General features: G+C 43.9%; 1 protein-coding gene across 1 annotated transcript in view; it reads right to left on the bottom strand.

The window, feature by feature from the left end:
• Window positions 1-543: 543 nt before the first annotated feature.
• Window positions 544-17,645, bottom strand: part of cadm3 (cell adhesion molecule 3) — an 87,136-nt gene continuing 70,034 nt past the window's right edge. The window contains 7 exon segments of the mRNA XM_054596857.1: window positions 544-1,854; window positions 4,831-4,956; window positions 7,580-7,600; window positions 9,120-9,292; window positions 14,973-15,018; window positions 15,021-15,062; window positions 15,703-15,873. Coding sequence (XP_054452832.1) covers window positions 1,736-1,854; window positions 4,831-4,956; window positions 7,580-7,600; window positions 9,120-9,292; window positions 14,973-15,018; window positions 15,021-15,062; window positions 15,703-15,873 — 698 coding nt within the window. The 3' untranslated portion in view covers window positions 544-1,735.

The following is a 17,645-nucleotide window of genomic DNA, read 5'->3' as shown; positions in this document are numbered from 1 at the left end:
CACGTTGAGCAGGAAGACCACGTGCGCCGCTGGCAGCGCCACTCCTGGAAAAACTCCACCAAACACTTTGAGACCTTTTATTTCGAAAAGCTGCGTTCGACCGAGGTTTTGCTACAGTTCAGTGTTTGGGAGCAGAGGGCCGACAAGGCAGGTGGAAAATGCGCAACACTGAATGTGGCGTGATGGAAAAACAAAAGTAAGGAAATAGCATCAAAACTTTGAACCTCAAAAATCAAAAACACACGTCGTAAAATTTGATGTATGGACTCCTGGACTAACAAACCGACAGACACTGTAAACTGTTAACACTGACAGTAACACACTGAGACAAAAACTCTCAAAAGTCCCCCCAAAAAAACAAAGGGAATAAAAGAAAAAGAAATAAAAAAGAAGGAAAACATTCCTTGTACAAATATTTGCAGTTAAGGTTAGTTTTCATCGCAACATCATCGTTGTTATTTTAATACTTTTTTTTCCCAGATATTGATAGTTTTTGACTCTGCATATCCACGCATGTAATAAAAACAGGCAGGCTTTTTTTTTTTTTTTTTTTTTTTTTTTTTTTTAAAGAGTATATACGTTACTGTAATGCAGTAACAGACTGTATGAGATACAGGGAGATGTAGAGAGAGAGAAAGAGTAGAGGAACAGAAGAAGGAGAGAAGAGAGAGAGAGTGTATTTACAGCACACCAAACATTTTTCTGTCAAGTAAAAAGAATGCTATATAATTCTATATATATATATTTATATATGTATACTGGAGCCCCTTGGCTTGGTAACGCAAGGCGGGAATGCTGTTTTTGCATGAGTGTTGCATGTTGTGTGGTGGTGGTGGTGCATTGTGGGAAGTTCCACGGCCGTGTACCAGGGTTTGTGGTGACGCGGGGAGAGGTTTGATGGCATGAAAAGATTAAACTGTGAGGAGAGAGGGAGATTATGACTGTCAGTAATAATTCGCTTTGGATGGATTTTATCTGCCACTAGAACGTTTACAGACGGATAACTGCCTTGTTAGACGGAAAGAATGAGGACAAACAGAAATGTTAAAAGACAGAGTTTGGTTTGGTTTAAATGTGGAGGAAAATGGGTTTTTGCGAGGTGTTGACGAGTGAAGTATCAGCTCCCGGAATGCCGGAATGTGAGTTACAATTTTGCTTTTTTTTCGAGGCGCTGACAGTTAGAAGTGGGATATGATGCTTGTGTAAAAGTCTGTTAACGTGTCATTCAGAAAGAATTCAGTCGTGTTAGTAGAGAAAGAGGCTTGTGTTTGTTAATCTGAGCATCTACGAGCATTCAAGTCCACGTGAGAAGGGTTTACCCCCAAAACTGACTCGTGTATGTATGTGTGTGTGTGTGTGTGTGTGTGTGTGTGTGTGTGTGTGTGTGTGTGTGTGTGTGTGTGTGTGTGTGTGTGTGTGTGTGTGTAACTTCAGTCCGTCAGTATGTCAGTGCAAAATCTCACTTCCCTGTATCAATGCAAAGAGGGTAGTATCAGCTGAAGCTCAACTCATCTCTTTATCCTCCCACAGTTCCTCCCCTCCCGTCATCCCTCCAACCGAGTGAAGAACTGAAGCGTCGTGAAAACGAATGGAGGTTTCTTTTTTCTCCCCCAACCCTCACTCCTTTCCCTCTCCCCTAATCCACATCCTCCAGCTTCTTCTTCTCCTCCTCTTCCCCCTCCTCTTCCTCCTCCTCCTCCTCCCGCTCCTTTCCTCCATCGCTCCCGTCCTCTATCTAGATGAAGTACTCCTTCTTGTCCTCTGCTCCGGAGTGGCCTCCCTCTGCGTTGATGATGGCCGTGTCGGCGTCGGGGGCGTCGTCCGAGCCCTTGGCCTCGTGGGTCAGATACGTTCCTGTGGGGGGGGGGGAGAGTCCAAGAGACACAGATGGTGAGAGAGAGAGAGAGAGAGAGAGACAAGGGGGAGGAGAAATAAGATTGCTGACGCAGTAAAAGTCAAACATTGGAACGGCAAAAAGACAAAAGGCCAGGGACTGTTATAAACATTGTAGTGGGGAGATGTTCCAATATGACGTCTTAATTATCACTTCTTTTTATGTTTTTTTTTTTGCTTGTAATGTCGTTGAACTACTGTGTTTTAAAGCTTTCTCTAGATTGTTGGAACTCTAGGAGACACAAAGTCCAGAGAACAACTAAAATCAAATGTGTTTATCTGGGTACCAAACGTGATTGTTCTATGGAGAGGTTTCATTTTGGTTATGATGAGTCATAACGGAGGAAAAAGTCAGTTCAAATTACCCGACATTCCAGGTCCAAGAACATTAAGATGCAAAGGGAAAAAAACTGGGCTAAATTCAGTAGAAAAGTGAACATCATTATATATATTATTATATTTTTTAATTTATTTCATAATTAAAAAACAGTACAAACAGAGGTCATACAAACTTTAGACATCTAAAAACTTTTTAGCCCAGTTTTTTAACCAAGATATCTAGACGTCTTTCAACCTCCAAATCCCCAAATCAGTACTTAAAGGGCTCCATGAAGCCTTTGTCATCTAAGTAAAACCCCGTCCCATGTTTCAGGGAGATCTTATTCTACAGGCGGCTTTCTGGCTAAGATTCAAAGAGACATCTCAACTTCTTTTTGCTGTTTTTAGACAGGCTGCAGCAAAGTCTCATCATTGGTCGGCGTGTTTAGTTTCCCCATTGGGAATATCTAATTATTCTTTTATAAGGAACAAGCTCAGACAGTTCTCTATTACAGGAGGTTTTTAAGGCCTCAAGAGAACCATACACGATCCATACCTAGTCGACCCAGACTTGTTCTCGTAATGATCATATTTGTACATTCATATCAAATTTTTAAAGTGAGCCTGAAAGTGCATTCTTGACATTTGAAATAACAGTTTGACAAATAATCTTAACTCAAATTCCACATCTCACTGTCTGTATCAACCAACAGACTTAAACTAGTTGTTTTGGAGTTGACTCTGTTGACATCATGTGACCTAGGTATGGAACTTTAGTCATGTGATTGTAAACAATATGCAACATGACATGGACAAGAGACAATATCTGCTGTCTGTGAAACCCAGGACAAAAAACGGTCACATAAACAGACAGAGAAAGATGAAGTAGGAGATCCACATGTGACGCCAGCTCCATCTTTGAACAGAGTTGGGGTTTTGATCTTCCCTTTATCCAACCAGCTGTTAGGACGTGACAGAATTTCCATACAGATGCCATGTGCTGATGAAAACTGTGAGATGTCTTTGAAAGCTCTGGAAAAGGCTAGCAAGTGGAACTTGAGGTAAGATCATTTTGTGATCCTGCTTTTAAAGGAGACATATCATGCTCATTTTCATGTTCATACTTGTATTTGGGGTTTCTAATAGATTATGTTAGCAAGCTTCAATGTTCATACAACACTTTATTTTTCTCATACTGTCTGTCTGAATATACCCGTTTTCAACCTCTGTCTGAAACGCTTCGTTTTAGTCTCTTTAAGGTCCCTCCCCCTCCCGAAAAAGCCCAGTCTGCTCTGATTGGTCAGTATTTTACGGTCTTTCCCATCGGCCTTGTCCCCGTCTTCACTGCGCCACTGCAGTCGGCGACTCACTGTGAGAGTCGACTACACAGTTTAGCGTCACTTCTACCGATGACTGCATACACATTTCACTTTCACAGTATTTATATAACACCTAGACCTGCTCTTCGATTAAAAACAATATGGTAATCTCATTCTCTACAATACGGGACCTTTAAAATGATCGATACTTTTGCGAAGACCTTGGGAAGTATTGCTTTGTGAGCACTATCCTCTAAGTGCACATATTGTTAGTTGTTTCATCGATTGCTTTTATGCTTCATTAGTGAGAGCTATCTGCATTGACTCGCACATAATGGCAATGAAATGACAGTCGAATGACCCATTTTCATGTAGCACAGTCCGTGTAATTGCTCCCTCCTCTGCTGGTCCGCAAACCTGAACACATTTAGTCACCAGACAGTGAGGAGCTTCACACTATCACCCCCCAGGTCCTACCCTCCTCTGCTCAGGTGCATTACCCAACCTGGAGGGAGTCACTAGGTGCAGCGACACGGACACGATTCCTCACAGACTTGGCGTCTGTGAACACTGGCCACCAAGTGTTCAATATTCTGGACCAGCTGTGGAGCACTGGGGTGGCGGAGGTAGGCAGAGTGTTTATCAACCGTGCCACCTGGGTGCTGAGACGCGTTTAGGGCCTTTTAAATTTCACCTGTCTCCTGCTGGAGCTGAGACATCTAAATCAGCTTTGTTCTTCTTTGTTTGTGTGCTAAAAAAGGTGTTTTTGAGAACTGAATAGGAGTCAAATGAAAGACAAAGAAGCACTGTCTTGTTGTCTCCCACGCACAGAGCACATGAGTAACAGGGTAACTAAACATTTAGATTCAAATGCATCACTTTATTCCCCATATTTCACTTTATAATCTGTGCTGCTGAAATATCGCTGACGTCACGAAACCTTATCTCACAGGAAGTTGTGTGAACTAAAATGTATTAAAAAGGCAATGAATAAACATTCCCTTACTGTCATTCATTCAATTTATGCTTTGACAGTAAAATAAGTCAGGTGTATGCATATATAGGTATGAGTGCATTTGCATTTCTGTGCATTGGGTGGATTTGTATGCATATGCATGTCTGTACGTGTGAGATCCAATCTTGGTACGCATGTATCCATATTTATGCAAGCGTAACGCGGCGTACACTCATGCATGCATGCATGAGTGCGTCAGCTTGTATCTGTGTGTGTGTGTGTGTGTGTGTGTGTGTGTGTGTGTGTGTGTGTGTGTGTGTGTGTGTGAGAGAGAGAGCAGGTGACCTTTGTGTCTGATGAGGTATCTGCCGAGGACGATGAGGAGGCAGAGCAGGATGAAGACGATAACAGCCACCACCCCTCCGATCACGGCGTGGTCCACCCCCGAAGAAGTCGACATGGCTGTGGGGTCTTAAGTAGAGAGTTGTGAGACGGAGAGGAGAGGAGGAGAAAGGAGAAAGGAGAGGAGAAAAGGAGGTGGTGTAGTGAAGATTAGATGGGAGACATAATGAGAGAGGGAAGGGGAGAAGGGATGAGAGACAAAGAGCGATAAGAGTATGAGGAAGAGACAGGGAGAGAAATAAGGGGAGAGAAGGGAAAGAGAGACAGAGATTTAGAGCAGAGAGGGAGGAGGGGGGGGACGTGTGAATATTGGTGGAAACGGGAGACAGATGATGAAAGGCAGCAGAAACAGAGAACGAGAGAGAGAGAGAATAATGGGTAGAGTGACAGAGAGAAGGCAGAAAGAAAAGAAAGAACAAGGGAGCAGAGGAGACTTGTCAATATATAATACCCAGGCACAGCGGCAAACCTTCAGAAGACAAAGACGAGGATATGAAGAAAGAAAAAGCCAGGCGAAAGAAAAAAGGGGGCCACCACGACACCCTTCATTAAAAACTGTTCGTGACTAACATGCAACAGGATTTGCAAAAGTTTACCGACCTAAGTCCCAAACACTTGTAAGGACCTTGTGGGAACACAGGCTGCTGATGTCGGGTGAAATCACTGCACTCTTTTGTCTTCTTCTGTGGACCAAGAAGCTCTGAAAACACTCCAAGGCTGGATTAACAACCAGGGAATGTGGGGCAACTATTTTAATCCAGCCACGGTGGATCCCAAATCATAAAGAACGTAGACTCAAGTATACAGTATTTTCTGAAAGACTATTTGTTATACTTTAATATACTTTTTTTAATTAAGTTTCCTTGACTTTGTGTTCAAAGTTTGTATAAAACTGCTGATGTAGTTACTAAAAAAGGGCTCCACTTAATGTGTGTTTAACTATAAAGTATAATTACTATTAGTATTAGGCTTTAGTATTATACCAAAGTATAATTAGGTTGGATTTTCAATCTTTTTTAATAATAACAAAGTATAGTTAGTTGACTTAATTTACTTTTAGAGAAAAAAACTTTTATAACCCAAAGTTTATTAAAGGCTGTAAATTGAAATATCTAAATTGTATTTGTCAGATAATGTTACCGTTGTGCTCTGGGGAAGAGATGGAAATAATATGAGTATATATGTTTTATACTTTAATACTTTTATACTAGTAGAAATATACTTGTAAACTTGTAGTTTGCTTACATAGTTGACAATTGACATCTGACAAGCTGAAAACGAGACCACTTCTCTTCCTCTCTTTTTTATAAATGCAAGTTTTTCACCCAACAGCAGATATTTCAGTTTTTTGTTCTCCTCAGGGGAGAAAGCAATCTATGCAGAAATAATTTGATACATAATTTATTTCGCCTGACTTTTCCGACCAGATCAGACGCTGGGTGTCATTTCTGAAAGGCATAACTCTAAAGCAGCACTTCTCATACCGTATAAAAAAAAGTGTAAGAATATACATTTTTTAGAAATAAGGAATACAAAGGAAAGGGAGTTGGAAAAGAAGAGACTGCACTCTGTGAATGTCTGAGTGGTCAAACCAATGTGGAGGGCAAGGACTCAACCAGGCATACGAGGAAACAGCTAGCTATTTACACACGACAGCCACTGACAAGCAGAGAAATGAGGGCAAAACTGAAACTGAAGAGGGGAAGGAACACATTACAACCAGCTGGGACACAAAATGATCAGCTGAAACGGCCAAATTTGGAGGGAAACGTCACATTTCAGCCAGATAGGAGAAGTGAAGGGGCACGACAACAGCCAGCCAGAGGCCAGAGAACAGAGAGAATAGGGGAGGGGTGGTGGATGAGGGTGGTGGGGAGAGAGGGGGGAGACTCTGAGCACCAGTCAGAATGACACACACACACACACACACAGAATGGGAAACACACACACACACACACACACACACACACACTCTGGCTGGCCTGCGTGGAGGTGAGAGGGGCATGCTGACGAGGCGAGACTCAGAATGAGCCCATAAATCCTGCTGTCAGCATCAAAGGAAAGCAGACAAGACCCAAGAACACCTCCAAGCCTGGAACCCCTCACCCCCCACCACACCACCCCTCACCACAGAAAAACACACACATACACACACACACACACACACACACACACACACACACACACACACACACACACATGGACACACACACAGAAAAACACACACATACACACACATATAGAAAAACACACACAGAGGAAGTGGAACACTGTGTAAATGACTTGTACCACTTAAGGGGTCATGCTCGTGTGTGTCTTTATAGATAGATGTGAGTGCTCTCGGTGTGAATGTGTGTGTGTGTGTGTGTGTGTGTGTGTGTGTGTGTGTGTGTGTGTGTGTGTGTGTGTGTGTGTGTGTGTGTGTGTGTGTGTAAGTGTGTGTGTGAGCCTGTGTCTGAGCATATATGGGCAGCACCAAAGCATTACGTGGGCAGCAGTATGAAATATTAATCCTTCTGCTGAAGTTCAAAGTGTCCCTATACTTGTTTTTTTCCCCCAGAGTGACAGACATGTAAAAACAGACAGAGCTACAGACTGACAGACCTACAGACTGACAGACAGACAGACGGGTGGATGAAAAGTTAGAACGACAGAAAGTCAGAACGACAGATGACTGGTGGAAAAGTTATACCTGTGATGTTGTCTGCGGCATCTTCTCAAGCGGATGTTTAGATGGATGGATGAGTGGATGGATGGATGGACGGTTGTTTAGATGAGTGGAGGAGTGTGTGTTTGGAGGTGGGGTTGGGGATTATCAACAGGAGGGAAGGGAAAAACAAGAAAAAAAAAGATGAAACAGCTGTGAAACGGCCACATGAATGCCATTTTCCTTCATTGTGTTTCTGCCATTCTTCTCTCGCTGTCAGCTTTGAGTATGTGTTGGTGTTTGCAAGTGTGCGTGTGAGAATGTAAAACAAACTCCCAGTATCCTTGACTACTACACAATGCAAGCACAGTTTGTGTATTCAGTAAAAACAACAAGAAAACAGCCAAGTAGTAGCTTGAATGGTGTTTATTGTTCCACTCCATTACTAAGCTTCTCAGATCTCTTTTGTTTGCAGGTGTGTGTGAAAGTGTGTAACTCAGATGGTTTTACCTGTGAAAGTGTAAACTCCATTCAGTCGGACGGAAACTGAGGGAGTAAGGGAGGAGGCGGGGGAGGTGTAAGAGGAATTGCCAGTGGACGGAGCGATGCTTGCGGAGGAAGGGCGGGGAGGAGGAGGAGGGGAGGAGGATGGAGAGAGTGGCAGGTCGGGGAAGAGGGCGTTGGAGAGGCTGGTGGAGGAGAATACGGAGATGGTGGTCGGCGCTTCAGCCTCGGAGGGGTCGGGGGTGGAGGTGGAGGCCGAGGTGAGGTCAGGAGGGAGGAGGAGGGAGGTGGAGTGGAGGTGGAGGTGGGTCAGGATGGGGAGGAGGAGGTGGAGTCAGAGGTGGAGGCGAGGTCAGGAGGGGAGGAGGAGGTGGAGGTAGAGGTGGAGTCAGATGTGGAGGTAGAGGTGGAGTCAGAGGTGGAAGTGAGGTCAGGAGAGGAGGAGGAAGTGGAGGTAAAGTCGGAGGTGGAGGTTGGGGCGAGGTCAGGAGGGGAGGAAGAAGTTGGAACAGAGCTGGAGCTGGAGAAGACGTCATAAGGAGAGAAGGGCGGGGGGGGAGGAGGTGGAGGAAGATGGAGAGGTTGGAGAGTCGACGAAGGACAAGGCGGTGTCTGGGGAGTCTGGGTCCAAGGGATCTTGGAAGGAGGAGTAGGAGGTGGAGAAGGTGGAGGAGGAGGAGGAGTTGGAATGAGCAAGCAAAGCGCAAAAAATGGCCGTGGATCGAACGAATGGGACACGTAAAAGTGAGAGGGACAGGAGCGCAAGAACGAGCGAGAAGCGTTTGGGTGGCAAGCGGTGGCGTAGTTGTTGATGGTGGCGCGGTTGGATGAGAAAGAAAGAAAGAAAAAAACAACAAAAAAAAAAGACGGGAGGAAAAGAAACGAAAGAAAATCAGAAGAGAAAAAAGATGGAAGAAGTACAAGCAAAAGCCACAACAAACGACAGAAATAAAGAAACGTGATGAAGAAAAGTAAAAGAAGAAGACATCCCAACTCTTTCTCTACATCCCCCCCCCACCACCACCACACATTTCCCACTTCCTGTCCGTTCTCTTTCCCTCTTGTCACTCTTCGTCATTACCTTGCACCAGGAGTTTGTACTCCCCCTCGTCGATTCCTAGGCCGTTGTCGGCGTTGCAGAGGTAGACGCCATTATCAGATTTATTGAGCCTCTCGAAGTGCAAGAAAGCACCGTCGACTTTGGCCATCGGGGGGAGCTCTCCATCCTTCTTCTGCCACACGAAGGAGGTGGGCCTGTTGGGACAGGGGGAGAGTAAGAGAGACACAAAGAATTAGAGGCCTGAGTTGAACTGTATATGCTCTGCAATTTAAAAAAGTAACTTAAAGGAAAAATCAAAAGAGGGGTGAAGGGATGAGAGGAGAAGGGAGCTGCAGGACAAAGAAAAAAAGATGAAATGATCAAGGGGTGAAGTAGAAATTGAAAGAGAAGAAATGGTTGGAAGTGAGGGGAGGCTTGGAGGAATGAAGATGGGGGGGGGGGAAGAAAAGATGAAACCAGGGGAGGCGAGCAAGTGATAACAAATAAGAGAAAGAGACTGATGTTGCAGTAAGAAAACAGAGAAGGGACTGAGGGGCGAGAATGAACGATGGGGGGAGAGTGGAGGAAAGTTGTTGCAGCAGGAAAAAGATAGAATGCTGAAAAAGATGATGGAAAGGAGGACGGGAGTTAGGAGGAGCAGTGCAGTTTAAAAAAAGAAAAGAGATTAAAAGAGATGGAGGGAGAAGAAGACAACGGAACAAAGATCAGCATTTCAAATCAGCCTGCGTTTAAAAAAAAAAAAAAAAAAAAAAAAAAATCCATTCTGCATAACAGATTGTGTATGAGAGAGATAGCGAGACGTGTCTTGATAAAAAAAGAATCAATTATGTAAATGTAGGAGTCCTTAAGCGCTGTACAGTAATTACAATGACGGGGAGACGGAGACAGACCTGAACGGGTCCGACTGATTAATCGCTCTTGGAAATGTGTGGAGAAAAAAAAAACCCTCAGCGACACCTAAAGGAGCAATCTGTAAACTCATGATGGAGGCCAGGTGGCTTTTTGTTGCTGTAAAGGCAAAGAACAATACATCTCTTTCACCAAGCTCCTCCAGAACAATCATTTAAATTCTACTTGGGTGTTTTTAAAAGACATTTGAATAATTCTATCTGTTTAATGCCGCGGGGGCAAGATTCTCAAACTGAGTGAAAAGCTAATGAGAAACATCTTCTGCTCCCTTGACACCTGCTGCTGAGCAAACACTTGGGAGGCTGTGGACTCATTGGGAAGCTCAAAGTTTTGAATATGTGTCATTTTCTAAGGAATATAAATCCTAACAATGCTGAAAAAAAGAAAAAAGAAAAGCTCCAGTGTTCAGTCAGCTGTCCTGAAGCGAATGATTATTAAAGCCATGAAGTTTTAAAACAAGCGTGTCATGATCATGTTTGGCTACATCGACTGGTTACCTGCAATAAAACAGAGTCAGCTGTTGTATCAAACCGCCTCCAAATGTTAGATAATAAGCAATTAGCTGAACAATTAACTTCACATTTACAGGCTGTAACTGGTGTGGCGTTATTACACATAATGCTCGAAAGTCAATCGCTGTTATACAACGGGGGGGATTTAAGTGCAGGAAGCTGATTGGTCGGACCACGCTGATCATTTCTCGCCATGCATGCGTGTCTAGAATCTGCATATTTTTTGTTTTTTTTATATTCATGGCTGTGAGCTCTGCTTAGGTGGAAGCTTCTCTATTAGCACGCATGCATTAATAAACACTGCACAAAAGTCATGATGCGCTTGAAGACATTCTTTATCGTAATTACGGGTACTTTGGAGCTGCATATTCCTCCCTCTCCCAGCTGTAATTATTATCACGCTAAAGAATGAGCTGTTGGGTGTTTTTTTGCTAAATTATGCTAACGTAGAAAAACCTTTGTGATCCAACACTTATTTCTACCGACAGCATCTGTTGTCTGATCAGTATCTGTACATTTAGTGGTTATGGAAGGATGATGCTGATGTTATTTTATATTTCTTCTTATGTTCAACAAACCCCCAGCTCTCATTACCACGCTGTCTGTGGCCACTGGTTCCAGAAGATTGACGTATTTTAAAGCTGCTCAGTTTTTCAGCTTTGCTAGGCTTCTGGTTTTACAGTCCACGGTTGAATGTTAATGTTGCTCTGTGTCTGCTGGATGTGTGAATAAATAAGCCACTGTTTGCATACTAGTTCGCTATAAAAACTTTATAAGGTGATAAAAATGTGTCGTTTACAACATGTAGCTGCCCGCTGTGTGACCAAAAGCATCAATTATTGTATCCTTACAAAATAAAAGGTAAGTCTTTTTCTTAAAACAGCTGAGAACTTACAAAGCAACAAACAGGAGTTTAAATAGTGCATTTGTTGGGGACTATTTTGAGCTGCGGATTAATACACATTAGATTTGGCTCAAAACAGGTCATCAAGTTCAATAATGTGGCTCATTGTTGAGTTTTAAGCAGAATAAACTACATTAGACTTTAGCCAATGAGGGAATACTTGTCTGTAGGGGTGGTTCAAACCCCTCTACCGGCAACATGCCGAGGTGTTACCTGCAGTTTTTTATTGAATTATATCATGTTTAATAATTTCCCCATTGTGGGATATAATAAATACTTTACAATGAGGGAATATCATGTGCATTTTTTAGAATTATATCATGAATCTAAAAAGGGCCTCTTTAAACATTTTACATATACAGTGATGGTTTAATTTCTTTGCTAAAAAAAGAAACGCACACTAAACAAAGGTAAAGATCAATATGACTATGGATGATAGCATTATTATTTTAATTTTTTTATTTATTATTAGATATAGAGCTAATCTCGTTAACATGAATTATTTTGGTCTGAAAGTCTGACATTGTGACATCCGTACTTGTGAGTAATCGATTCCTTGTTTGGTTTTGGCCTTTCGTGGGATTTGTAAACGCTCAGAGGAATATACAGTAGCATGTGGCCGGCCTTATCCTTTTACAGGTTGCAGATTACTGTAATCCTGTTACATGTCAGCTGCTGTATTCTAACCCTGGCCATGACCTTGGCACACACAAGTAAGCTCGCAGGCAAAGGATCTCAGTTATGCAAGTTCTTTTTAAGCTTTTTAAATGTGAAAAAAAATCTTCAGTTAAATGATTCAAGCTCAGATATTTGATGCGAGCACTCCCGGGCTGAGCTGATGGAATAAACGGGAAAATACAAAAAAGAATGTTAGAGCACGAATTCCTTTCTCTTCTATTAGAAAGCTCTCGCTGCCGGGCGTCAAGGAAACACAGTATTGAATTTGATACGGTGAGTTATTCTTTTGAACCTGACAGGATGTGACCACAGAGAGGAGAAAAAAAAAAGTGTGTGTATCATGGAACGGAGTGTGACGTTTTCTTTTGAGTTTGATTGGGGAGGGCAGCTCGAGGGGGAGGAGAGGGAGGAGGGGGAGGAGATGGATCCGAGCGGCTGGGTGTGTCGTGTGGAAAAGGTGTCGCCGCGGTGATTGGGTTTTGACTGACAGCTGCGGGGGCAACCTGTATCTGATTTGATTGGACAGCGGCTCATCCACAAGCGGCGGTGCACACACGCACACATGCACGCCGTACGCTAACACACACACACACACACACACACAGGCGTTCTCTTGTTTGCTCTCCCTCTCTCCCTCTCTCCCTCTCTTAGTCATTCGTTGCTTGTCACCAAATATTTCCGTCTCCTCTCCGCCCACGCTCTTCTCCTCTTCTCCTCCACCTCTCCCTCTCCTGTCGGTTTGTTTTCTCTCCCCCCCTCTACCTCTCCTTTCCTTGTCATATTTTGCAGTGATCTCTCAGTTTTTTTCCTGTTTCTCTGTAGCCTTATTTCTTTCCTTTTACATACAGCCTCTGCCACTCAGTGTACACTTTCATCTAAAAACCTCTCTGTGTATCATGATCCCAGCGGGAGCTGAACCCTGGCACTGTCAGGGCCGTTTTGAACTACATAGAGCCATTTATTAGCATTGAACATGACTAGGTTTTATATAGAACATACATAATTCACTGGCTGCTTTCATCCAGAGTGTATAATTGCATCACAATAAATACAACTCTAGCCTTTAGGTGGTCCCTGTGGGAATTGAGCCCCGGACCGCGACACACTGTTCACGCCTTGCTTTTCTGCTGTCCATAATTTATCGACTCCCTTACTGCCTGTTAAAACACGTTCATGAGATGACAGCCACCTCCTCCTGCCCCGCCCCTATCTGTTCCACCTGCCAATCAAACTAACCGGCTAGTCTTATTCCTAGCCACTCCTGTGAGGAGCTGACAGGGGGAGGAGAGAGGGAGAGAGGGAGGAGAGAGGGGGTGATGACAAGAGAGCAGATCTGGAGGGAGAGGACGAGGAGGCGGGACGGGGAGTTTAGGGGGGGGGGGGTGCGAGGGGAGATAGAGGAGAGTTATAGGATAGGACGGGGAGAGGAGGACGAGGAGGAGGCATCGTGACGAGACGGAGAAGAGCGAACGAGCCGTGAGTGACACGGCGGCGGAGAGATAACTGATGATGGAGGGATGGGGGGAGGCAGGGAGGAGAGGACGTGGGGGGGAGGAGGAGAGGGGGATCGATAGGGCTGGTTGGCTGAAGGTTCATCTATAATGCAGAAAGGCCAGGGGAAAGAGTGCATTTGTGTAGGCAGGATTTAAGACAGGGTGTTGCTGTGTACGTGTTATTGTGTCCACACACACACACACACACACACACACACACACACACACACACACACACACACACACACACACACACACACACACACACACACACACACACACTGTATCAGTGAAGACACGAGAGCTTGTACAAGCAGATGTTTTTCCGCTAACTGCGCCCATGTGTGTGTTTATGTGCGTGTCATGTCTTCTTGTGCGGGAAGGTGTCAGAGCTAAATGTGTGGTTTTCACATGTGACTCTGTGTCTTCATATTCAGGTCTAAAGTGCATCTAAAAATCTATGAAGACTCTCTGGGGCAAACACAGCAGCACCCAGCCGTCTCTGTTTATTAGAGTCAGGGCTTCCATCAGTACATTAGAAAGAGCAGAACAGGCCACGCTCCTATGAGAGAGGAAACAGTGGCTTGATATAAATGATAGTCTATCGGGTAAGTTACTAGGAATATGAACAATATTGGTTCAAGAGCTGGAGGTGAGAGATGATATTAGAACTGGCCGCGAAGAGACGATAAAAAAGGCTACAAGCACTATAACAAAAGACGGTTACATAAACCCAGAATAAACTGTCCATCAGGAGCCGCCCTCACCAGATGTGTTCAAATAATCAAACATACCGACCTTGAGTAGTCCTACGAATAAGCGAAAGTGGAAGTAGCATGTTTTCGTCGCATCTCGTTAAGTGTCTGACCTTGACATTAACAGTCAAAGACGGATTTTTCTAACCATGACCCGAATCATAATCAATAAAGTGGTTAGTTAGTTGCTTTAACTTAACCAGACTTTGAACACGACGGTGTCAGATCAGAAAAAAAAAAAAAGTAATATGAAGGTTTTAAAGTCATATGAAGGTATTTTCATCGCACAGATTAGTCGAATGAACCACTGTTGTGCTGCTGTGGCTCTGGCTTTCAGAAGGTACCACATGTACTCTTAAGTCGTCGTCCTTCTCCAGTGAAATGTGAAATGTGAGCATGAGAGGAAGAAAGTCTTAGTTATGTTGCAAACTGCCTGAAGTTACATAAAAGTTAAAAAAGAAAAACTTCAAATTGTCAGTCGGTAGGAGACTGTGTATGTGTGCAAGTGGTTTATTTTGTGTGTGAATGAGACATGTATGTGTATGTGTGTGTGTGTGTGTGTGTGTGTGTGTGTGTGTGTGTGTGTGTGTGTGTGTGTGTGTGTGTGTGTGTGTGTGTCTTACTCTGGGTTGGCGTTGCCCTCACACTTAAGATGAAACCTCTCCCCTCTCTCGGCAGATCGCTCCCAGGCACGATCTGTGGTTTAGGGGAATCTGTAAGTGGAAGACAAACACACTGACAGAGTAAATTATAAAACACACACACACACACACACACACACACACACACACACACACACACACACACACACACACACACACACACACACAGACAATATTAGTTACATAACACAGGACTCATAAGCGCGCAGACAACAGCGAAAGTCTCATTCATCCCCGTCTCAAATCTAAATCTACTCCCATCTGCATCCTGTAGGCGTCCCCGTCTCTCTGCCTCCCACCATGACATAACCCCTTACACAACGACATCACTCTTCCCCCGGTGATGCAGCACCCCCGCCTCACCCACAGGGGGGCAGCACCGACACAGACACAGACACAGACTCCCGACTCCGACGTTTTTAGATCATAACCTGCTCCTCTTATTCACAGTGACTCAAGTCTGGGCGAGTGCGCCAGCAGAGGAAGGTTAAATTCCTGTGTGGTCATTATTACAGGTAGCTGATGGGAAATTATTGGAGCAGAGATCAAACTTGCAAAAGGAGGAAAATGTGACTGTGCTGCCTAATAAAGGAGAGTAGCTAGGTGGACATTTAACAAAAAAGAATACAGCAGTTAGATGGTTTTACTTTGCATCTCCCTCTCACGTCTTTTTACCCCCAGGTTGACTCACACAAAACCCGCAGAGCTTGCTCGCTCCTCTTGTCTCCCGGGGCGAGAGAGGGATGGTCGACGGCGCAGGTGATGACAGCGTTGTCGTCACTGCGGGTCACCTCCAGGGTGAGCTCGCTGCTCACGTTGTACGTGGGATCGTCTGGAACTGCCTCCACCACATTTGGATGTCCTGAGGGTGAAGAGGGACAAGAAGGAGGGGACAGTTAAGAAGAGGATGTCAGCATCTGAACCGTGGACTAGAAAAACGCTAGTACAGCGCAGACACACACACACACACACACACACACACACAAAACACAGCTCACATACAATATGGCACCCAGTAAGGTTCTTTTACTGTCATTAGGATGTGGTGGTTTCATGTACAGAGCTCCAATGACCCCCATTTGTTCCAATTAAATGAAAAATGCCTTTTTTGTGCAGTTACCTTGTGCCCCTGGGTGGTTTGTGCTGCTATCTGTCATTATATGCCACAGACTCTGTGTGTCTAACAGTGCATTTACTCACATTTCCAGAGCAATGTCGCACCTCTTCCCTTACTGCTGACTCATCCGATGATGTACGAATGTTTTATCCAATAAAATGTCACCACGGATTTTAGGGGACGACCCTATGAGCCATCATATAGAACCTGCAGGTCTATATTTGCCTTTATGGTAACTAGGACTAGCAGGAGAAACATGGGTCTGAGGTGTTCATTTGGCTCTGTGTGCCAAAAAATGTTTAGTGAAGTGATGAAACAATAAGTGGATCAACATAAAATTGATCAACAATGTCTATAATTCATGAATGTGTTAAGTTATTAATGAAGCTTGTCCCAGCCTTTTAAATGTTAGCGTTTACGGCATTTCTATGTTTTATATCATTGTCCATTAAACATCTTTAGGCTTTTGAACTGAAGTGATTTGTAAACACGTCTTCTTCTCTTTACTGATATCTTACAGCCTGAGCTATTAATCTATTAATCAAAAGGCTAATCTTGAGAAGAATCAATTCCGAAACAACCGTTAGCTGCAGCCCTTAATATGCTCCATTGTCGTATTTACTTTAAACCACTTCTAACAGGGTCTATACAACATGCGCATATACAATATATACAACTCCAGACTGTGTGAGAACAGGTTCATCTGGTCACAAAGGTTATCCGACCCTTTCAGTGTTGCATTCTGCCACAACATCCTTGGTTCCTGAGGAAACATGTGAGGAGAATGTCAATGTTCTAAAGCTCCTTCATGACGTCTTTTAAAGCTGCAAAAAGTCAATGTTGCATGTTGGCTGCTCCTAATGGCAGCCAGAGTGAACTGAATATTTTCAGTTCCCCTTCAGTACCCAGAACTCCTGTAATGCAACATCAGTAAACTGCACACAGCACGCTCGTGTTTACTAACCAGGCCAGTCTGTGATGTTTCATGCAGAGGGACACCAAAGGGATGGCAGAGGCCAAAGATCTAATGTTGCTAAGTCCAGCGTTCTTTGGACTCACTTGCTCGCTGTTGCTTAGGAAACAGCTTGCATTTGCACTTCACTGAGGACGGAGAGGAAACTATACCCGAGCACGGTATTTTATATTTTGGCAAACAAAGAGAATCCACAGCATCTTAACGGCAATCTGTTGCAGCCATGCTTGTTTTTCTGATTTTTATGATGTAAGTTTTAAGAAATAATATGCACAGATTTTCATATAGAGACGTTTCTCATTCGATGTCGTCTCCCTTTGCATTTTTGGCAGCAGGCCCAGCAGTCTGCGAGGGATGAAAAGCAAAAAAGAAGAACGGTGTGCAGGTGCTAGTGGGGTCTGTGCTGCAGCGGTACTGGAGTTAGACCAAGTATGAAAGCACAAACACAGTGGAGACTGTCATCCGGAGATCGCACTCTATTGTAAGAAAAAAAAAAAAAAAACGTAAAACTAGGTGGTCGGACCGTGAAAGTGGTTGGTGAATC

This window comes from Anoplopoma fimbria, chromosome 3, assembly GCF_027596085.1.
Source record: "Anoplopoma fimbria isolate UVic2021 breed Golden Eagle Sablefish chromosome 3, Afim_UVic_2022, whole genome shotgun sequence".
Taxonomy (NCBI): domain Eukaryota; kingdom Metazoa; phylum Chordata; class Actinopteri; order Perciformes; family Anoplopomatidae; genus Anoplopoma; species Anoplopoma fimbria.
Note: the sequence above shows the minus strand (reverse complement) of the source record. Positions and strands in the feature narration are given on the sequence as shown.